This window comes from Thamnophis sirtalis, unplaced genomic scaffold (genome assembly GCF_051295495.1).
Source record: "Thamnophis sirtalis isolate CommonGarterSnake01/CBP01778 unplaced genomic scaffold, rThaSir2_p1.2 scaffold_2, whole genome shotgun sequence".
Lineage (NCBI taxonomy): Eukaryota > Metazoa > Chordata > Lepidosauria > Squamata > Natricidae > Thamnophis > Thamnophis sirtalis.
Window position 1 is genome coordinate 134,848,583 of NW_028261382.1, and position 24,274 is coordinate 134,872,856.

Consider the following 24,274-nt stretch of genomic DNA (forward strand, 5'->3'; position numbering starts at 1 on the left):
GCAAAGGAAAGTAGCCTATGTAACAAAATAATTTAAATATTGCCTCTAGAAGTACCACACAACCCCACTCCTTCAGAGACATGTACCATCTTCATATATTTTATTTGTATGCATATATGCATATACAAAAACCAAAAGACAGAATTGACATTTGCCAAAACAAATTGGTTCTACATGCATATCCTAGTATTCTTCTTCAATACATGGTGATATTGCAAAGTTCTCTCAACAGATTGAAGTGTCATTCTATATATTGCATTAGACCCTTCAAATCAAGTAGAGACCTAGTGTGTAACAAAAACTGCTCCGAAACTGCTTCTAAGTGATCCCATCCTTAAGTTATTCTTTTTCCTTAGCAAAGGATAGTAGACTATGTTTCTCTAACATTCATCTGGATTACCTCAATAAACCCAGAGCCAGGCTTTATTTTATTTTGCAACAATGATTATATCATTCTCCAGAACATTACATTTGCATTTGATGCTGTTGTACTGTTCTGTCAATATGCCTTTTACCCAAACACAATTTGAGCCATCTTTCCAACTGGGCTCTTGCTCTGTATTAAAATAGTTTTGCTCAGTTTCCAAAAAAGAAAAGTAATAATGGCTGTATTGGAATTATAACTGTCGATTGCAATTTGTACAATTCATTATTTTATAACAATAAGATTGTTTTTAAACAGCCTCTGATATAAACTCTGATTTTTCTGTTTTGATTCTCATTACCTAGATTTGTTATTATTCTCTATAACACTTAATATCTAGAAGAAAAAATGAAGTGCATACTAGAAATTAGGACAGCAATGAAGATTTTATGCCCTAGGGCAGCTTGTTTTAGGGGGGGAAACTGCATTATTAACTATTGCAAGAATAAATTTAAAACAAACAATGAAAATATTGAAATGGATGTGAAATACTGTAAAGACTGAAATAAAATCTGGAATTCTTCAAATGTTCTGTGACTTCTCCTTGAAATTGGGACCATGAAATCTAGAACTTTTAGAGACCTTATTCCATTTTAAAATATATATTTTACAGAACATGAAAAATGGTACATATTATCATGATGGCCCAATAGAATTCCACTTATGCATTAATCTATTAGAATTATTCTATCATTTTCTGTGAGGCAGTTCTATATTGCCAATGACTAGAGCAACATAAATAATTGCAAGAATGTCATTGATATTTATATCCATATCCACGCCCATCTTCTTATTTTTGAGTCTGGACAGCAATTAACAGTAATTTTTAGAAAAGATAAATTTCCATACCGGTGAACTCCACTGTTACATAAGACGATATGGCAAGCTCCCAGCCGGCTGCAGAGTTCTGAAGAGATGGACAGTAGTCCAACTCCAGAAGCACCACAAGCTGTGTAAGCACAGGCTGCTGTGCGCTTGGATCTTATGAAAGATGTCATTAATCGGTAAAGCTCATCCAAAGAATTGATAGGCCTCATTAGCTGCCAAGTAAAATACAATGCTATTATCATTAAAAGACAATATACTGAACATGGTATTATAAGTTCAACAAAAATTGTTTAAAATGCAGCTGTCTTGAACATCCTGTAAGGATGAAGTCCTAAAGTTTTATTCTTTTTTAACTCATATGATGACAATTTATTAAACTTAAATACTACAGTTCTGCCTACACAATACCTACAGTAACCTATTACAAGCAAAAACATAAATTATAAAATGTACAAGTAAAATTAATGCAACACAATTAAAATCAGGTAAGATTAATATCATTTAAAGGTTTGTGGAAGAGATTGCATTACATTACAAAGCCTGGGAATCACACAGAAAAGGTTCTTTCTCATATGGGTCTAATTTTTTTCCCCATGCCTCTTTATATACTCTTTGGCAATCTTTTAGGCATTATCTTTCACTTCAATGCTTTCTTAATTGCTTTTTACTGCACTAGTTACATTATTCTGTCTAGTGACTCAATAAACACATTAACAAGTAGACATTAACTATATTGTTTTTACGACGTATTTTTTTCCTGAAAAACACTGACCAGATTAAGGCTACGCACAGCCCACAATACAGGTAGACCTCGACTTATAACCATTCATTTATTGACTATTTGAAGTTAAAACAGCACTGAAAAAAATGACTTATGAGCATTTTTCACCCTTACGACTGTTGCATCCCTCCTATGATCTCACAAGATCAAAATCTGGGTGGTTGGCATCTGGCATGTGTTTATGATTATTGTATATCCCACCGTCATGCGAAGTCAATGAGAAAGCCAGATTCACTTAACAACCGTGTTACTAACTTAACTGCACTTATTCAATGAATAAGAGAAAGAAAGGTAGTAAAATGGGGCAAAACTCACTTAACAACTGTCTTGCTTAGCAACAGAAATTTTGGGCTCAATTGTGGTTACAAGTGAGGTCTAACCTGTACAGCATATTCAAACGTTACTTTAATCACATCTATTGATTTACCTTATCTATATAAGCAGCCTTTGATGTTGAATTAGGAGGAATGTTTGCTTTGTCCAGATAAAATGCTCTGCAAAGAAGACACCCACAATATATTAATATTTCTCAAGAATATTTATAAAATAAATGCATTCAGTCTCTTTGGGACATGTTAAAGTATTTACAATCCTGAAATTGCAGGACACTAAATATAAACTGCTTTATGAATCCCTATGTGGAATGATATTGTGCTCAAAATAATTTTGAGGTACTCAAAGCTGAATTTAAAGCATTTTACCACAGAATATAAACAAATGCTCAAGACACAGTAAAGAGAATATTATTTTAAGTTATAAAATTCTTTTTTACGTATTTAGAATTCTTGATGCTCATACAGGATTTGATCACAATAACAACAGCTTTTTTGCAAATCATCAGTTAATGAAAATTTGAGAAACTGATTATGCATTAAAATCCATGCTCACAATAGTAGTTATAATTTCATTTCAGCATAATTTAAAATATCTTTCATCTACATAGGAGTAACACCTTTTAGGGTTCAGGAATTGCACAACAGCCCAAAGGAATATAAAGGCCACTGGAGCAGGGCAAACATACAAAGTGACTAAGTCATGAAATTTGATAAGACAGGATTTTGGCATCTTATCCACCTTATGTGTTTCTGAATTATATTAAAACTACATATTACAATGCTTATATATTTTCTAGTTTAAAACAAGCAGTTAATTTTAACGTGACCCGTCAAAAGCGCGGACGACAAAAGCGCGATCGACAAAATCGCGCCTTTGACGTCATCACAGCGCGACGAAAAAGATCGAAAAATTCAAATAAAAATTAATAAAAATTAAATTAAAGCAAGCCGATTCACATAAAGGTAAGGGTTAGGGTTAGGGTTAGGGTTAGGGTAAGGGTAAGGGTTAGGGTTAGCTTTAGAGCGTTAGCGTTAGCGTTAGGGTTAGGATAAGGGTTAGCGTTACGTTTTTCGTTACTTTAACGGTTAGGTTTAGGGTTAGGTTTAGGGTTAGGTTAAGAGTTAGGGTTAGGGTTAGGTTTAGGGTTAGGTTTGGGGGGGTTAGGGGAAGGTTTTAGCTTTATTTTTACATTTTTTCGATCTTTTTCGTCGCGCTGTGATGACGTCACAGCGCGCTTTTGTCGAGCGCGATTTTGTCCTACGCGCTTTTGTGGTGGAACCAATTTTAAACCAACCTCTCACATTCTATAGAACATATAAAAAGAGGAAATGACATTTCCCATCATATTTATCTAATATAAAACTTATTTTTAAAATACATTTCAGTTAAAAAAAAAAGATTCCTGCCACTAATGCAGTATGAAATCTGTGACTCTTAAATGTATAATAGCATAAAGTTTCAAGATCAGAATCATTTTGTACAGAGACTAAAAATGTATTCAGAATGTTTGAAAGACATGCAAAATATCCAGTTTCAGAGCTGTTCTTAACTTCAGATTTTGGACAAAATCTCATGCATCAGAAGAAGTAGACTGATGCACATTCTATGAAAGTATGATCCAAATAATTTTAAAATTTTATGCACATTTACTAGACAGTAAGAACCACATTGACATGGGATTTATTTCTTGGTTAAATTTTTGGAACTTTTTCTCCTTGTTGCTGTTGGTACAGCAAATTTTAAATATAACATTTTTATGTTTTAAAAATGAGCAGAATGGGGGCAATGTTGCAAAATATCACATATTGTGTGTGTGTGAATGCAGACATGATTAATTTGGAGTGGTGCATACATCTACAAATGTAACTTCACTGTTTTCTATACACGGCCATTATGCTGGTGCTGCTGGGAGAGTCCTTTTTAAATATTGTTCCTGAACTTTTTTTTAGCACAAGTGAAAAAATGACAGTTGGCATCGTATCTAAAGCAGGACTAGATTCATCATGGCCTCCCAGTTTCTGGTCCAGTGCCCTACTCACTGCATCAGACTGGCTATGGAGTTAAGGCTATTCTTCCCAAATACTAATTAAACTTTTAAAATATGACATATCAAAAAAAGTATTTCCTCCTTAATTAGCGAAAACTGATTGAAAACTGAAAGGATATTTAGTGTTTCTGAGAACCTGGAAAGCAGTGGATAGCATACAAATTTGCAAAGCACTTCACTTAATTATTAAATGCTTGTTGAGAACCTCAATCAGATGTTATGAGGAAAACTAATGGAAAAGTTGGCATGTTATCTGAAAAAGACACTATTATTTAATTTACTTAAAATGATAAGGATGAAATCTTAATGCTTATGCATGTACAGGAACTGTTTGCTTTACAGCTTTTAAAATTTAGTAGATATTTTTGAGGGTGGTTTTTTTTTGGGTAAACATAGAATACCTGTCTACTGACAAGAGAAAACTTGGTAATGTTCTACATCAAGGTTGGCTTGTCTGACTTGCTACCTATCATTCTCCGGTTGAAGGAACAGAATTTTAAACCTTCTGTTGGTAAACCCAGGTTATTTAATGTAAGAGCATGAGTCTGCTACTGTATACCAACAGCTGCTCCATTTGAAAATAATGCTCAATGCATTTTAATACAATTCACCTTTTCCCCAATTGTCCTCACCATCTGCAGTTCAAAATTCTCTGGTGAAAAACAGAATTCCCTTGCCTCACCACATTTGACAGGAGGCTGACTGCTCTATTTTCCTCCTTTGCTGTTCTACCTCTCTCACTGCATCCTAACTAGTACAAAAGGAAACTGAATGTTTCATATTTTTCCTCTTACATTTATATATTATATAGTGAATCTTTTAATGTTGTGTGATGGGGGAGTTGCTTGTTTATTATTGCATCCACCCTGTGTCACATTGGTTCAGTTGGGCGGCTTTATAAAAATGAAGATAGGTTTGCCTCCACTTTCTTCCCATCCTCCACACCAACCACATTTTTTCTTCCCTTTTTTTAAATATGACTTTCAGCTTTGCAAACCTGGGATAAGGGAGGGAGAGCAAGAGAAAAATCTGGCATGAATGAAAATTACAGTATATCTTACATAGGTTGGAGTGGAATTCACCTTTCCACCCTTCCTTTTTGTTGGGAGAAGTTGTGTCCACAAGGATAAAAACATTGTGCATTCAATTGTCTCTGAATAAATGCATTGTTTAGCATTGTTTTGTAGTGGAGTTAGGAAAAACAATGGGAGGCATCCCACACATATCACCTCCTCCAAACAGATCTCAGTGGTTAGGGAGTGAGGAAAATTGAATGCATACAAACTGAAGCCTCACTTTGCAGCACAGAAGCTTTTCCTGTTCCACCTCTCAGAAGAAAGGAACAAAAACAAAAAGCTGTTTTGCAAATCTGGTTTGAGCGGGAGTTTTTCTCCTCTGTCAAAACACTAGGACCAGGATTATACCAATGAAACTGATTTGAAGGCAATTTAGAATAGACAAAAGAAGGTATTTATCCATACACTACATAATAAACCAATGGAATTCATTGCTGCAAAATGTGTTGACAGATCTTAACATAGGATTATAGAATGTAAAGTTGAAAGGGATCTTAGGTATCAATTACTTCAACTTCATGGCCACTACAGAGATTGTACATTATCCCCCCAAAATAGATATCAAAATTCTGTTGAAAAGTTCCAACAAATGACAAATGGTCTCCTGTGTCTCCTGGTCATCTAACAACCATTGCTTGAGACATCCTCCTCAGTTGCTACATATTTTAATTTTTCTATTCAAATTGGTTTTGAATTTATTAAGATTGTTTGCCCATAGTTATTTGATGGGATGGTCAACATGCAAATTGAATAAATAAACACATAAAATGAGATCTAAACTAGTATATATATTATTATTATTTTAATTCTCAGGCAACATTTAAATTGATGGGAAGAGTCTAGTAAAACTAATCCTGACTTCTATCTAATATATGTATATTGTATAATATATCAACACAATCTAGAATTGCAGATGAAGCTAATTCCTGGCCCATAAGGATCATTCTGGAAATTTCTTCTGATTGAAATCATCTTCCAATCAACCCAGGTTCAGAGTAAATGGACCCCACTAAACCTTAACACAACTTGAAAACAGAAAACAATATGCGATTTTTTTTTAAGTGCTCTGAAGAAAACAGAATTAGCAAAGACTAATTACAAAACCCAAGTGCTGTCTGGCAGAAAGTTTGATGAGCACAATCTCTCTTGAAAAAGAGTATGTTTTTTTACACTTTTGAACAAATCTAAAATAGGAGTTGTGTCAATAAATAATCGAGTAATGCTGAGCTTGCATGAAATATAAAGCATGAAAATTTTTGAAGCATGCACAACTTTCACAGGTAAATCTTTTCAGGTTGAAAGGAAATTAAATAAATGGAATTTAGAGAAAAAAGATTTAGTTCTTAGGGTTGAGGTCTACTAAACTAGAACTTTGTCTTAGTTTTATCATTTGGCATACCATGGGGATATATTCAAACTGAAAAGAAATTGTGTAGCATTGTGAAAACAATATAGGAATAAGCCTATTGTTTGGAACAGGACAGAAGGGAAATATAACAAAAGAGTGGTGCATGAATGACATTACAGCTGTTGCTAACTCAACAAATTTGTTGATAAAGTTGGATTCACATAGAAATACAATTTATTTTGTACAATATAGAATAATGCTTTTGTTGCTAAGAGAGAAGAATGTAAGATAATATACTGTTCTGATACATTGTGGTACTGAAAGAAATTTACTGTTATTTGTCTTTAAACCACCTAAGAAATAAAAAGAGTAAGTTGGAAGGAAAGGTGAAATACAAATTTTCCTTCTAATCTGAACATCTATTTTAATTTGTGAGAAAAATATGAATTACTGTTTTTAAAATCACATTACTAAGTTAATGAGAAATTCACCACATTAAAAACTCATCAGCAATATAAATAAGTTATGTTCATAGCAGATGATCTGGTGTTATATGCCCATCAGTCTTTTTTACATAACTAGTAAGACTTAGATTCACTCCATATCTTTAAAAGAGGCAGTTATACAACAAAATTATCTTGATATACTTGAAGAATCAGAGTACCGGAAAAAAATCAAATTGTGGCAGTGAAATAACAAAACAAAAACCATAGTATAGACTCTCATGTGAATTACCAAAACATGCATGTAAAGTTGTCTGAATAGGCTATAGGGATTATATTGGAAATTATATATATATGTTCAGATGTTTGTCTGTATTTTCTATATTAACTAGACTGATTTCAGATTGGAAAAAAGAAAAATCTGAATGTGTTTGCATACTTTGATCCACAAAAGCAGGACTTTTGCCCAGATTATTTTAGCATCGTGATCCAAGTTTGTGCTTAGACATAACAAATAGCTTATCTACTCACCTAAGTTTTTGGTTATACTGTTTTACTTTTTCCAATGAAGCTGCATTAATCTGGGCTTGAAATTCTTCTACTGATACATTGTCTCTATAATAATATCCTTCCATACTTTCCAAGGCTATAAAAGAATGCAAAGGAAACAAAACAGATTCATATCAATCTGTGCCTTTGATTTATTTTTTCCAGTTTTCCTATATATCTATAGATACTGTAATTCTCAGGATATTGACTTTCTGCGCTGACACAAGCACACATAGGACTGAAACGTACATGGTCATATTACCTAAAATAAAATCATTCCTGAAGGAAATATTTTCTCTTAAGTACAAAGATATCAGAAGCGTGTGCTTTTCTGTACCTTTAAATTAGAGAAGGTATTCAGCAGGTTCTGACCAGTTCTGGAGAACCAGTAGCGGAAATTTTGAGTAGCTTGGAGAACCAGAAAATACCACCTCTGACTGGCCCTGCCCCCTCTATTCTCTGCCTCCCAAGTCCCAGCTGATCGGGAGGAAATGGGGATTTTGCAGTAACCTTCCCCTGGAGTGGGAAGGGAATGGAGATTTTAGAGTATCCTTCCCCTGCCATGCCCACCAAACCATGCCCACAGAACCGGTAGTAAAAAAAATTGAATCCCGCCACTGCTTTAAATATTTCACTTTTCATAGAGGACATACATCCTATAGGACATCCTCAAGTTAAACATATAAGATTAGACTAACCTAAGTAACTGCAATAGCCTTTTTCAATTCAGTAACACGTTTGTTCTTTATTTATTACAAGAGTTTATATTATGTTCAGGATAAAATTCATTAAAAAAAACATATAAACATGGTCTTTACTGGCAAAATTTGAAAACAAATTTTAAACTTTTAGATCAGTGTTTCTCAAATCTGACAACTTTAATGAGGATGGATTTCAGCTTCCACAATTCACCAAAAGCACACATTTTTAAAAGAAACATTTGTACATCTTAGTAAATTCGAATATGCAAGAAGATATCCATCTAGACAAAATTGTACAAACAAATGAATATATTAAAGACAAAGGTAGACATTGATAAGATAAGTGCAATAAAATATTCAAATGTGTAGAATAACATTCATACATTTTACTTATGCCGGATGTGATTTTCTCCAAAATAATGCTGTATCCATGAATACTTCAGAATGCCAGTAACTGTGTATTATTTTTACTATAACTTTTTAAAACTGTTAAGAATAGGTGAACTTGAAAATGTTTTACCTTGTGCAAATAGAACTGGGTAAAGTTTAAAACCTCCACCATTTTTCAGCCTTTGAGGAAGCTGTTCAAAACTGTAACTATCAAGATAAAAATAAATTTTCATAGCTTGCCGACTTCCTTCTGCTTGATATGTGAATGGCATATCTAAAAATAAAATAAAATAACTTTTTAGTCAAAATTATCAATCCAAAGTTTTTGGTATTTCTTGCAAAGATTTACAAATATTTGGAAAAAGTAAAACTAAATCAACAATCAACCAAAATATCACAATTAATCCTTGTGATGCCATAGGATATATAGTACACATTAAAAATCTATATTGACCCACTATCTGAATGCCAAACGTTGAATCCTTCTGCCACAATGTTTGTATAAGTAATACTAACATAAAATACTAATTTTATGACACACTATCATCACATAGTTAATTTCCTTACCTTGTACTGTTGGCTAAATATATGAAAATGCAGTGATAACATTCTACATGGAATAATGGGGATGTTAACAGGAAGCATTAATTGATTGGGTACAAATGAAGTCCCAATGAAAATACTAAATGGGAACATTTCAATTTTTAAAACATTTATTTTTAAAAAAACATACTTTTTAATGTCTAAAATCCTACAAGAATTCTTGCATATATATTAAAAGATTGTAGCCACTTTTAATTTTAACAATTTAGTGAAAATGTAATTCTCCAAATCAGGGAAAGACTTTTTCCTCTATAGTTTCTTTTGTAAATACCATTACATTTCTAAGATAGCTTTAACGAAAAAAATGAAATTGTGACGGTATTCATACATTGTGTTCCTAGTGAGATTAGAATAAAAACTTGCTACCCATCTTCTTTCTATTTTGTGCCTGGCTGCCTAGCCTAATAATTATCTTTTCCACTCAAACTTGTACAAATGTCTACAACTATCATAAGTAACATTAAACCTACTGTCTTTGTGAGGTGCTATGAATAAAGAAATGGCATCAAGGTTGAAATAAATTGGAGAGCCAGTTTGGTATACAGATAAAGGTGTTGGCTTAGAAACCAAGAGATCATGAGTTTTAGTCCCACTTTAGGCATGAAAGTTGGGTGGGTGACCTTGGGCCAATCACACACTCTCAGTCCAACAGGCCAGTCACTCTCTCTCAGACAAACTCATCTCACAAGTTTCTTGTGGGGGGAAAAAAGGAGGAGGAAGGATTTTCCATCTTGAGTTATTTATGAAGTAAGAAAGGTGAGATAAATATTGTATACCATCCTTATTACTGTTCTCCTCAAAATGAATATGCATAAGGATGCAAAGATGTTTACTACAAGCAAATATGACACAAATGAAAACATGTAGTTATATATCCTCTTAATATTTTACAACAAATATTGAAAGGGGACAATACTCACTTGCTACTAAAGGTTCCTGTTCAGAATGTTTAAAATAAAATGTAACTTTCTCCAAGTCAAATAATGCAATCAATGTGTCTTCTAGCATAGCTTGTTCATCAGTCTGCAAATATATACATATAGGTAGAATGTAGTAATCATGCTAGATTGATTATTATAAACATTAACTGCAGATGGTCATATCCTCTTTCACTGAAGCAATAAACTGACTCATCAGTAAATTAATATGGATTGACTTCTACTGAATTTTATTCCATCTTCTCATGTCAAATTATTAGCAACAATGTATACAGAACCAAAAGTTAATTACTGTGTTGGCTGTATAATTTAATTACACAGAATTTTAATCGTTCAAATAAGTGAGCATATTTAAAATGTGTTACTACAAACCAAGCTACTTACACTGTCTTTTGTTACAATATACACTGAACACACTGAATAGAAAATGAACACTCTGAAAAGAAAGTGAAGTTTTGTATTAGTGTGGCTTCTAAAATAATTTGTAGTTTTTTCATGTTACTAACAAAGAAAACATTGACATACCGTGTTTCCCAAAAAATAAGACAGGGTCTTATTTTCTTTTGCCCCCACGAAATATGGCCTTGGGCTTATTATAGGGGGAGGGCTTATTGTTTTGGGGTTGCTGGGCAGCTGCTCCCTTGCGAGCGGGCTCCCGAAGAGCCAGGCACAGCCTCAGGGTGAAGCAACCATGAGGTGACCGCACTCACGAGCAGCTGCCCAGCAAACCCCCTCTCCAGCCGGGCAAAGCGCCATTCACTGACCTAGGGGGTATCTGTAAGGCGGCAAGTCTCATGGCACTCTGCCCGCACCCCAGTTCCCGCAGCTTGTCACATTAGGGATACCCCTAGGTCAGTGCATGGAGCTCTGTCCCGCTGGAGAGGAGGGTTGCGCGAGCGCCTGTTCTGTCCCCAGCAAGCATGCTTCCCAGCCTCACCATACCATGGCCCAGCCGCTGCCACCACCATGCTCAGAACATTGAATTTATTTAGGTATGCTGCCCACTCTCGGAAGACTCAGGGCGGCTTACAAATAAGAAGGGAAGGGGAATACAAGAAATAAAAACAATTTAAAAAATTCAACAACATTCATAACTTAGGATGGGGCTGGATAATTCAACAGCCCCAGGCCTGCCGGAACAGCCAGGTCTTGGTCGCTTTGCGAAAGGCCGGAAGGGTAGTAAGGGTCTGGATCTCAACGGGGAGATCGCTCCATAGGGCCGGAGCAGCTACAGAGAAGGCCCTCCCCCAGGGGGGGGTCACCAGCCAACATAGGCCGGCAGATGGAATCCGGAGGAGGCCTAGTCTGTGCGATCCAATAGGTCTCTGGGAGGTGATTGGCAGGAGGTGGTCTCTCAGGTAGCCAGGTCCGATACCATGTAGGGCTTTAAAAGTAACGACTAGCACCTTGAAGCGTGTCCGGAGACCAATGGGAAGCCAGTGCAGCTCGCAGAGGATAGGTGTAATGTGGGTGTTTCTAGGTGCACCCACAATCGCTCGCGCGGCTGCATTCTGGACTAGCTGAAGTCTTCGAACACTCTTCAGGGGCAGTCCCATGTAGAGCGCATTACAGTAACATAACTTCTTCTCTGGCTTCCAAACTCCAAAGCTCGGCTGCTGAGTCTTCCAGCAGCGGCTGCTCTAGGAGTGCGCTCTATGGTTGTGAGCCAGCTGCTGGACAGAATCTTCAGGACAGAGAGTCTTTCAGCAGCCAGCCCATAAACATAGAGCACACTCCTAGAGCGGCTGCTGCTGGAAGACTCGGCAGCTGAACTTTGGAGTTTGGAAGCCAGAGAAGTTATGTTCGGAGCGCCGCAGCAGCGCCCTGCAGGGAGAGCTGGGCCAGGGCATTGTGAGGCTGGGAGGAATGCTTGCTGGTGGCATTCTGGCCGGCTGGAGAGGGGGGTTGTCGGGCAGATGCTCATGAGCGTGGTCACCTAATGGCTGCTTCGCCCCTGAGACTGCTTGGCTCTTTGGGAGCACGCTCACAAGGGAGCAGCCTCCTGGCAACTCCCCCCTCTGGACAGGCAGAACACCAGTCCGCAACCTAGCAGTAACCCAAAGGTACCAAGCAATGTGAGCGCTTCCCCCCCTGGCTCCCATGGCTTGGTGCCTTCGGGATACCACTAGGTCAGTGAGCAGTGCTCTGCCTGTACATAGAGAGGCGTTGACCAGGGTGCTTATTTTCAGGGGTGGGCTTACATTTTTGCCCACACGAAAAATGTGGCAAGGCGTTAGTTTCAGGACAGGTCATATTTTCGGGGGAACATGGTAGAACTATAGAGTATTAGAAGAAAATTTACAGAACTTAGAACGAAAAAAATCAAGGAATTTCTGATTATTTTCTAATCAGTCAAATACAAAATAATGTAGATGTATCACAACTTCCAGAGACATTGATAAGCTATTAAAGGTCAGCCACATTTCATCAACCTAATGTCATCCAGTGTACTGTATAAACAACACTTAGAATTCTCAGCCAGCATGGGCAGTGTTTATTTAGAAATTTTGGGAAATATAGTGCAATATGCATGTATGGCACAATGTTGGGAAACGCTGTAACTTTTTGATCCAGAAATCTTCGATTTGTTGGCTTAACGGACGTATCTGTACTACAGCAGTGGTGGGATTCAAAAATTTTTACTACCAGTTCTGTGGGCGTGGCTTGGTGGGTGTGATGTGGCTTAGTGAGCATGGTTTGGTGGGTGTGGCAGGAGAAGGATACTCTAAAATCTCCATTCCCTCCCCATTCCAGGGGAAGGTTACTGCAAAATCCCCATTCCCTCCCGATCAGCTGGGATTCGGGAGGCAGAGAATAGACGGGGGCAGGGCCAGTCAGAGATGGTATTTACCAGTTCTACGGACTATGAAAAATTTCTGCTACCAGTTCTCCAGAACTGGTCAGAACCTGCTGAACACCACCTCTGTGCTGCAGTCCCCATCTTGTGAAATATTTTCCCCTTGGAGATTCGAATCGCTCCAACTCGTGGACTTTATTGCAAGGCTATAAAAACCTGGCTATTTACATTGCATAGAATCTTAATTGTTCTTCAAGTAAATGAGCATATTTAAAATTTGTTACTGAAAACCAAGCTTAAGTGCTTACCCTGGCTTTGTAAGTTACAATATTTATATTGAAAAGGAAATTAAGTTCTGTATTGTGGCTTTTACTGCATAAAATCTCTTCAAGATTTATCTGTCTACAACCCAGGCCCAGATTATTCTTGGATTTTTTTCCCTTTCTGTACAAGAATACATTTCTAAACAAACAACTAGGCCCGTGATGGCGAACCTATGGCATGTGTGCCAGAGGTGGCACACAGAACCTCTCTGTGGCCATACGTGCCAGAAACCCAAAGACTAGGTGGCCGTCGTGCACATGTTCACTGCCAGATGGTCTTTGGTTTTCTGGTGCTCCGGAGCGCACACATTCCAATTGGGCACTCTGTGACGAAAAGGTTCACCATCACTGAACTAGGCTGAACCCACTTGACATTTTTCTTTTCCAGCAACATTTATTGTACACATGTGTGAGGTTGACACTTCATTTGTAGCTTGTCAAGATTTGTCTTTGCTAATCAAGATAACTGGTTGAAAATTAAGCTCAGTTAAAAAGGGAGCTGCTGGGTGTCAAGAGATCTCTGTGGACACATTGGTGGCCTGGAGAAAACTGCTTCAAAATATAGGAATATATGATATAAAACCATAGATATCAAAAAGAATGACAACTCAGTATTATTTAAAAAGAAATATTTTATGATGGAATAAATTAAAAATATATAAATTTCAGTCAACAATTTTCAATAGCATTAACAACTACAATATGTCCATTCCAGACAGAATCCCTATGAGAGCTAGACTATACTCAATTTAATGACTAAGCTGTACCACCACTTTCATTGAAACTTAAGTGAAACTAAGTACTGTATTTTTCGGAGTATAAGACACATCGGAGTATAAGACGCATTTGTTTTTGAAGAGGCAAATTTTTAAAAAAGTTTTTGCATTCTGCAAACCTCTCAAAAATGGCCCATTTTTGTTTTTTTCTAAAAATAGTGGCATGCATAGCCTTTAAGAGGCTTATAGAGTGCACCTGGGGGATGGGGGCAAAATGAGCAAAAAATGGCCCGTTTTCCGCTCATTTTGCCCTTCCCTGCACCCAGGACCACCCTGGAAGCCTCCTAAAGGCTATGCACAGCAATTTTGGTGACAGGGGCGGCGTTTCAGGAGGCCAAAAATGCTGCATTCAGTGTATAAAATGCACCCAGATTTTCACCCTCTTTTTTGAGGGAAAATGGTGCATCTTATACTCCGAAAAATACAGTATATTCAATCAAATGGATCCTGGTATCACAGGTTACAAAAGAAGTCCTGGCGAAAATTGGACTGAAGCCAAATCACATATAAGAGAATAGTATTTTCACACGAGTGAGGGCTTAAGGATTATAGTTAATGGTACTATAGAGCCAGAAATGCTATGTCTAATAGTCTCAAACTTTTCCCAGTTCTGGCTTCAAAATTAAGAAAATGGTCATAATTAGAAGCAACAAAAAGATATAAAAGGCTAGAAGTAATTTTGGATATTAATATGAATTAATTGGTTCTTTTACTTTGGCACATTATAGATTGTCACACATTCCACCAGATGTTCATACTGGATCTGGCATTTTTATCCACCTATCAAGATCTTCCCAAGGACTTAGGATAGGCTGGTGTTAATGTTTGATGGTGTTAAGAGATATCATTGACGGATTATTATTAGTAATTGTTAAATTTATTTTCCACCTAGGTCACTGTGGAGGCTTCCTGATACATTTGACTTATTGGTTTAATTTACCAAGTCTTTAGAATAATATAGAATGGTATCAATCAACATTCAACAGCATTTTTGAAAAATTGTTCTTTTACAAAATTTTATTTCAGGTTATGTTCAGAATAATAAAGAATTGGTCAATATTATATAGACATTCATAGGATTTCTCACCAGGTTTGGTGACAGCAGTGACTGGAAGTAAAGGAGAACACCTGCAGTAGATATCTGTTCCAACCATCTTCTACTGGCCTCTTGTGTTTCCATTTCACACTCCTTGCCATTGTCAAACGTATGATTTAAGGCAGCCATTAATTGCTCTGAAAATGCACAAACTGTAGCAACTAGAGACTGGCAGAAGACCATGTCTCTCCTGAGCTGTATCTCACTATCTGAAAAGAGCATAATTAGAAAAATATATGAAAAATCATCTAAATTGATGAGAAAGTAAGCGTAATCCTAAGCACTGATCTTGTTTTCTGGGAACAAAAATTGCTATTAAACACCAAATAATATATATACTTGTAGGTTCTTTTGATTGCACAGGATGATGAAAGAAATTTCATGCTATAGAGTAAGCATGTACATGACTACATGCTAGACTACAGGTACATCATAAAGGAATTTAATTATTAAATTATTCTACCTTAGTACACATCTAAGTCTCAAAAACACTATTTGCTGTGGAATCTTGTTTAATTTAAATGTGTATGCTATAATACTTTTTTATTCTGCATATACATCTAACACATATACACAAATTAGCCTACTGCCTTCTGTGTTATAAATTATCAGTTACCTCTTTATATCACAATCTTATACGTGCTTGTTCAGAAAGTCCAATAAGATTCATGGGTCTTTCTCGTTCACGTATCTATAGAGGAAGTCCTTGATAACAATCACTCATTCAGCAACTGTTCAGAGTTATGATGGTGCTGAATAAAGGGGGCTTATGATGTTTCTACATAGTTGTAGCTATCACCACATCCTCACGGCAGATGACCACAATTCAGCCGCTTGGCAACTGGTTCACAATAGCTTGGTAACAATATCATAACATCCTGTAGTCACATGATCACCATTTGCAACCTTCACTGTCAGCTTCTGACAAACAAAATCAATAGGGAAGCCAGAAGAATATGACATTCTTGCTTAATGACAAAGAATGATTTGCTTAACAATGGCAACTAGAAGTGCTGGTATTTCTGTCAGTAAGTAGTGCAGCCCCATGTCATCACACTTTATGACTGATTCAGTTAGCAGTATACATTCTGGTCTCCATTGTTATTGTTAAATAAGAAGCACCTGTAAATGGATTTATGTGAAAGAACTTCCAGGTCATATTTATCATCTGTTCCTCAAAAATAAGTTGTAAATCCAGAAGGTGTAACATTATCCAGATCAATTTAATTTCAATTACTAAATATTGAACTATTTTACTTTCTTACTTAAGTACCAATAAAAAGAATACTTGTAGCTCAGAGATGAACTGTGGGATTCTTGGTGATCTCTGACCTTGCTTGTTTTCCTACAGATGTTTCATTATCAACCCATACTCATGATGTACTTAGTTTGGTAATGAAACATCTGTAAGGAAACAATCAAGCACAAGGAGCACAAATGAAGACATTTACAAAAGTTGATCAACAGCTTTAAATAAAGATTACCTGTATATTCAAGAAGTGCCAGAAGGACTCTTGCTTTTACCTCTGGAAAAAGAAAAATAGAAGAACCTGAAGAGACAAAATCATTTTTGGCACTCAGGCCAAGGATGGATTGTCCCTTTCTATTCAACCTTAAATTTCTATTATTAAGTAATATGCCTTTCAATCAATAGGCACAGGAACAACAAGTATCTTTATATCTTTCTATTCAATCAAAATGACATGGTTATCAATGAAATACAAAGACTATAACATATAGGTAAAATATTTATACCATCTAAAGAAAAATCAGAGAAACATTAAGTCCAGTAACATTATCAACAGCTTTGCCATCAAACACCATTTATTATTTCAGGAATAACTAGCTATAGTACAAGAAAAAATATTTAATCATATATGCCAATATGGCACAAAGACTCAGAAAACAGACTTAAGGACATAGCAAAACTGTTCAATGAAGGCTGGAATTTACCATGATTAATGTATAAAAAAATTGCTGTAACAATAAAAAATGTTCTCAGGCTAGAAGGAGAGACCTTGAGAGAGTTTGAAGCACTTATTCAAAACCAAGATCACCTATTGTCATATGTACAAATTATTAAAATATGAAAAGGTGATAAATCAAAAGTTGTACAAAGTGAATGCAAAAGTTCAAAGAAATAATCATAGTATAACAATGGGAAGAGCTATGAAAAAAGTCAATAAAATGTGTTTCAATTTATAATTTAAGGGAATATGAGTATAAAATGTTTTACAGATAGCATATACAGTAACATCATCAATAATTACCAAGATAGACAAATAAGCCAAAAAATATGTTGGAAGTGCTACAACAAATAACATTTTATTATTTATAGTGATTGTATAAAAAAATTCAGAAGTACTACAAATAAATACTTCAAAATATTTGGAAAATTTTAAAATTAAAATTGAACTGAAATCACAAATTTATATATTATGTACTATTCCAAAAAACATAAATGAAAAATACCACACTAGATATATGAGATAGATGCTAAAAGCTGCAAGAACAAATTTGGTAGAATACTGTAAAAGAGAAACTCCATGTAAAGTTCCCCAATCTGCACGCTACATGGTTGTATCTTAGCAAAGCAATAGCCTCCAGAAGGTTGGACAACTGGAACCTGAGAAAGTTTTCCATACTTGCTTCAGCCATAATTTTCACATTTCCTTTACTAATCACCTTAGGAAATTGTCTTATTAATTGTTTAAAAGAAATTAAATCTCTTCAAAATCATAAGTCTGGAAATGCTGGGTGAGTTTTTTGAGCCTTAATATAAGAAAATGAAGCCTTACCTTTATAACTTTTAAGAATTTAAAATAAACAACAAAAAACAAGGTAAAGTTTTCACTATAGAAAATTTTTGATGAACTAAGGCAGGGGTCCCCACCCCTATGCTGTGGCCCACTACCTATTCACAATTGGGTCACAGGCTGGCACACATATGCACATGTACGTGCAACCTGACTCGTGTGAGTGGCATGTCAGCTTGCATGTGTATAGTTCAACTTGTAGTCAACCTGTGTGTGCATCTGCACACACTGACCCACACAAGTTGAGCTGCCCACATTCGTGTGCCAGCCTGCCACTCACACACCCAGTTCCCCTCTAACCCCTAGCCAGGCCACCAATCTGCAAAGGTTCAGAAAAAAATGGAATATTTGATTTTGAATATGACTTGAAAATTAATTTTTAAAAATAAATGCACATCAGAGACGTAACAAGACAGGCAACTTATAATGATGTTCAAAGGAACTTTTGAGGAATTGCATCAGGACTTTGAATCAATAATGTCAGCTGTGCTGGGTCTTCTCAGGAACCATTTGTTCCCAGAAGAAGCTATTACAGAAAAAGTAAAAGTCTGTCTGAGAACAAAGTGAACAAGAATTTGTCATTAGATATACAAGTGTATATATCAGATGGTGCTTTTAAGAAGGAAATAAAAATGTCAATTCCAGAAAGCTATTGGGATTATTTATTTTTGCTGGACTTACAAAAGAGGCTTTTGGAAATTCTGAAGTAATTCAAAACAAGGAATGATAATCATCTGAATGAATTAAAAAGCAAGATTGTTTTACATTTTAAAAAAAAGAAATACAATGTTGGTTTATTTGATCAGAATTCAAATGTTACTTTTATTTTATGTTCCATCCAAAAGACATGTTACATGTATTTTGGATGGTTTTCTTTGGATTTGCTGACATCTGTCCTGAAAAAAATGCTGTATTGGAAATGCTTACAATTAACAAGATGTTTAAGCATTTTTGCTCAAGTTACTTTATGTAACCTAATTTGAGAGCATTTAAATTGCCTTTGTGTTTAATGGTTCTTTTTATTTATTAAATGTATATTTATTTCACTATCCAAAGTGACTAAGTGGCTTACAATTCTCTTAAAAAGGGGGATTTTTGTGAGCTTGTTCTTGTTAAAGGGAAAAAAATCACTTTTTCCTATTAAATTTCAATCTATTATTCATACTAGATTACTGGAAACACTTTATATCATCTAAATGTGGATTTACTTATAGTTAAGAGCCGAGGTATGGAATGATCAATTTTATACTTGTTAATTAATATTTTTAGGGCTCCATTTTACTGACAAGTAGATTGGAGAAGATATTACTTATTAAATGTGGCTATAGATAAGATATGAATTATGAAATGAATTTTATATTTTAATTAAGAGAAGATGACTAGATAGTGAAATTGTTTATACTTGTGAAGAAGGTGGAAAGTCTCTTTCTTGGTTATTTTCCTTCTATTTTTCCTTTTTTGAAACATTTATTCTCTATTTCTATTTTTCTTTTTTAGTCTACTCTGCCTTTTAATAAAATTTTATTTTAAAAAAGATATCTCAGGCAAATGAAACCAAGAAAAGGAATCTGAAGAAAGGAAAACACAGCTTTCCGTTTCAGTTATTTCGTTAAAATCTGTTAGTACAGATTTTACATTACAGTTAAAATTTGTTTGTGTACAAATTTAGATTTATGTTTGTGCTCTCTCTCTTTCTCCTCTCACCTACCCGCTCATACACATAAATGTTTTGCATTAAGATAAATCATCTAGCAATAGACACATAAACATAAATCATATTTACACACCATTCAAAAGAGATAATAAAAAAAAACCTAAGAAGGAAACAAAAGGCCAGAACATAATCTCTCTAGCAGCCAACACCCAGATAAGCAGAAATTAACACCAGCAAACAATCAAGCAGAAGACAATATCCTAGTCATGAAACTTCCAAAGAAAAAAACACAACCCCACAATACTGGGAGGGCAAGCTACTGTATATAAACAGAGTAATTCCCCATGCTCCAGTGGTGGGTTCCGGATGGTACAGCCTGGTACAGGTGTACCGGTGACAGCTGGGAGCAGTGGAGCACACCCATATTCCTTACCTGTTTTTGAGGGAAACAGGCCAATTGCACATGCATACAGTGTACGCTGCCTGCGTGACCTCACCAAGCAGCTGGGGCATTGCAGGGCAGTCACATGCACATGCGTGTGCAGCATGTATGCCCGAGGTGGACGTCCGGCCCCATCACAGCGTACCGGTTGCAATGGGATCAGGAACCCACCACTGCCACACATACTTGCATTCATGATGATACTCAATTGGTTAATGAAACATCGGAGCATACAATAAGAGCTACTGTAGATGAATTACTAACCTTCAACAAATTTTCGGATGCTTTGAGAAAGGTTTTGAACACTGCTGGGGAGGTTCCAAGGATCTTGTTTAATATGAAGCCTCAGTTTCTTTGGGCAGTTCACCTTAAGTTCAATTTCTTGTTGAAATTCTAGGCAAAACCAGAATTATTAATTTTGCTACAATATTTCTACCTAATTGTAATACTTTTATAGCAATACTCCTTTCCAGTTGTACATTTGCAGAAGAATGCCATCCTAGCCTTGAAACATTGAATAGACCTTTACAAGTCTCCCTAGACTTCCATATTTAGGAGACAATTCAGTTACACCTTGTTTTCTAAGTCAATTTTGGGTTGGGCTTTGCATTCATGCAACCGACATAAATATAATTTATTCATACCCAAAGAAGAATTTAAGATGATATTTCCTAAAAATAAAGAGCAGACAGAAAACAAAAAATATTTTTTTCCATTGTGTCAACATAAAATTGACAATTCAAATGAACTGAATCTTGCCATTTCTCTCCTTCCACAATGTGTGTGTGTGTGTTTGTATGTATGTGTATATATGTATCTATGTATGTATGTTTGTATGTATGTATGTATGTGTGTGTATATATATATACATACATACATACATACATACATACATACATACATACATACGTTTGTACATATATATCTGAATGAAAGTATCAGTACATATGGATATCAATGTTCATTTTTTTCACAATTTCTTCTACCACAGCAATCTGCATGCTAAAAAAGGCCCATAAATATTTACAGCCAGAGGTTCTCTAAATATAATACAAAATACATTTCTAATTTTTATATTGCTAACTATAATTCTGCTAATAAAAGTGCTAGAAACTACGCTCAGTGTCATACTTTCCAAAATTAATACCTTGAAAACTTCGACCAGGGGTGAAGAACTTAGTTTGCTCAAAAGCTCTTGCCACTGCTGGACCTTTCAGTAGATTAATAATTGAATCTACCTGTTGGATTCAGAAATAATTAATAAATATTAAAATGTTTATTCTGATAATCCTTTCAATCTGCTTTAATATACTATAACATATGCTAGATCTAGGGCATTGATGGTTAATCTTTTTGACACTGAGTACCAAAACTGGAGCGCATGCATGTATGCGCACATGCAACCTGGAAGAGAGCAGCTGGCGAGTGTGCATGCATGCACCAGAACCCGGAAGTGCAACTGGCAATAGCATGCACTAGGGGAAAACCTAGGCATTTATTAGAAGAAACAGTATGAACAGAGATGTGGCAGATCTGCAATTACGTATTTTATTTGAACTGGGGGAGACAAACCTACCAACCTACCTACTTTTGGTCTAAGTAGACAAATAAAAAATGTGAAAACCAAACAAGAATCAAAGTAGATCTTTTAACAACTCAGTAAGCTTGCCTATGAAAAAAAAAAAAACCTAAGCACTCTGATGTTTTCTCAACCAGTGTTAGGTATCAAGTCAACTTTAATTCCTTGCAGAGATGTGAAATGTGATTTATTTGCCTCGGTTTAGTACGCAGTGTAAGTCTATCCAATTGAAAACTATGACTATTCTTGGATATGGCTGTGAGCTATAGTCTATTCATAATTGCCGCTTAAATGAACCATAGCATAGTAAAAGCATTACAGAAATCAGCATGATTTACCTTATTCATGGCCCTCATTTTGCCTGTTCACTGTGCCAGACTGACGCTCACTGACTTCGCTCACCTTGATTCTAATCTTATCCTATTCCCTCCCAACACTTTCATAACTCTGTCAACATGTTACAGGGTAGAAGAAAATTGAAATGAAATAGCTTACCTGGCCAAAAAGATGTTCCAAGCAACCATAAAGTTTATCCTGCTTATCATGAGAAATGCAAATGCTCTGAGGAAGTTCATCACCTAATAAGACAATATTTGAAATCATAGTTGACTTTAGATCAGAGATATTCATATTCCATATTTGAATTATCTTTATATTGAAAAAGATCTAGAAATAGAATGGACACTGAGTTTACTACCAGAGTAAGGCTTTCCTCCTCTTTTTCGAAAAAGGTAATTAGTTCCAGTCTGATTTTCTTCATTTCACTCACTGCTTAACTGACAGTTTCATTCAGATTTATAGTAATAATCCATCCAACATATTTCATCCTTTAGTTTAAGTAAAGTGTTGCAGTGGGACAGAAAAAAAATCAGCTGTATGCTAGTAACACCATCCTTTGTGTTTTTCTTCTTTCTACAGCCTATAGAAAACTATCCTGATTTTCAAGTATAATTTGTCTGCCCCACAGATGGGCATTAATGATGGGTAAACTAGTTTAATATATCTCGCCTATCCAATTCAATTAAATGGAAATGAAATTTCTGAATAAAGAAAATACTTGCAGCTAAGTGAAAGAAGGACACTATTTCCAACTTCATCAAATACATACATTAATTTTGGGGAAATTGATATCCTTACTTCATTCATTCAACCAATTTCATTGTATTTATTTTGTACAATGAAAAAAATTATAGTATACTATACTATACTATACTATTGCTGCTTAATTACTGCTAACATATTTTCAATGAGTTGTGATGTGATTTGGGGGGGGGGTTGTAATGTTTTGTGACTTAAGTTGTGTAAATGTGTAATTGTGACAGTGCACAAGTTATATAAAATAAAGTCAATGAACACGAGTTCTAGTAAGCAAAACATGCATACATTCCCCTAAATAAGTATATAAATATGCACACACAAACACATTTGAAAAGCACCTGAATCCATTTCATCACTATGAAAATAAGAACTGCATTGGCTACTGCAAATACTGGTAAAAGAAGCAGTAGAATTCCGGTTGCTGTTGCAATCACTAAAAAGAAGAAAAAATGTAAGAGTATAAATCCTTCAAGAATATATATATGTTTTAAAGCAATTCTTTCAAATACTTTCTTAGCATGATTTGAACTATTAAATAAGGCATACAATAAATTTTATTTCTATCTTGGGGTAAAAAAACTTATTTGTGCTGGTATATTTTTAAAGCCTTGCAATGTAGTGCTAAGGGCTACAATTGAAGAGGGAAGTGGGTTTAAGTTCACTGACAATGTATTAACAGCTGAGACCTCTAAGAAAGGATAATATCATTCAAGAGAGAGGAATGGCTGTGACAATGGGAAACTTCATTCTTATCAGTATATTAAATCAGAAGGTACAAATTTGGCATGTTTGCCTCAAAGTACACATTAAAAAACTTTTTACTTGGAAATAAAGCACAAATAGCCAATATGTATTACTTAATAATGCTATGTAATGATATGTATTACTTAATTACTTAATAACGCTATGTAACAGGGTTTTTTAAAATTAACATAGTATCATTATACATAGTAAAATTGTAAATTTGGTGGTTATTATTATATTAAATGATACATTACCTATATGAATCCCGGTTGCTTATAGTGTCATGACCAGAATCTTCCTGCTCATCACTTACTACATTGAAGCATACTTTTTTTCCATTGCGTTCTCCTTTTTCATTATCACTGTCTGTTGACATTAACAATTCATGGTTTGTATGTTGTGAACTTGAAGAATATGTTATTGAAGAGAGAAGGCTGAAATTTATAAATTTAATAGAGGTAATTAAAAATAATGGATACCTCTAA

General features: G+C 35.3%; 1 protein-coding gene across 1 annotated transcript in view; it reads right to left on the minus strand.

Moving 5' to 3' along the window:
* The window catches only part of PREX2 (phosphatidylinositol-3,4,5-trisphosphate dependent Rac exchange factor 2), a 126,411-nt gene that overhangs the window by 7,998 nt on the left and 94,139 nt on the right, over window positions 1-24,274 (minus strand). The window contains exons 26-37 of the mRNA XM_087706967.1: window positions 24,044-24,223; window positions 23,384-23,478; window positions 22,443-22,525; window positions 21,516-21,606; window positions 20,633-20,761; window positions 16,941-16,982; window positions 15,448-15,665; window positions 10,447-10,549; window positions 9,054-9,197; window positions 7,815-7,929; window positions 2,461-2,527; window positions 1,274-1,464 (exon numbers count right to left, since the gene is read on the minus strand). Coding sequence (XP_087563093.1) covers window positions 1,274-1,464; window positions 2,461-2,527; window positions 7,815-7,929; window positions 9,054-9,197; window positions 10,447-10,549; window positions 15,448-15,665; window positions 16,941-16,982; window positions 20,633-20,761; window positions 21,516-21,606; window positions 22,443-22,525; window positions 23,384-23,478; window positions 24,044-24,223 — 1,458 coding nt within the window. The remainder of the gene's footprint in view (window positions 1-1,273; window positions 1,465-2,460; window positions 2,528-7,814; window positions 7,930-9,053; window positions 9,198-10,446; window positions 10,550-15,447; window positions 15,666-16,940; window positions 16,983-20,632; window positions 20,762-21,515; window positions 21,607-22,442; window positions 22,526-23,383; window positions 23,479-24,043; window positions 24,224-24,274) is intronic.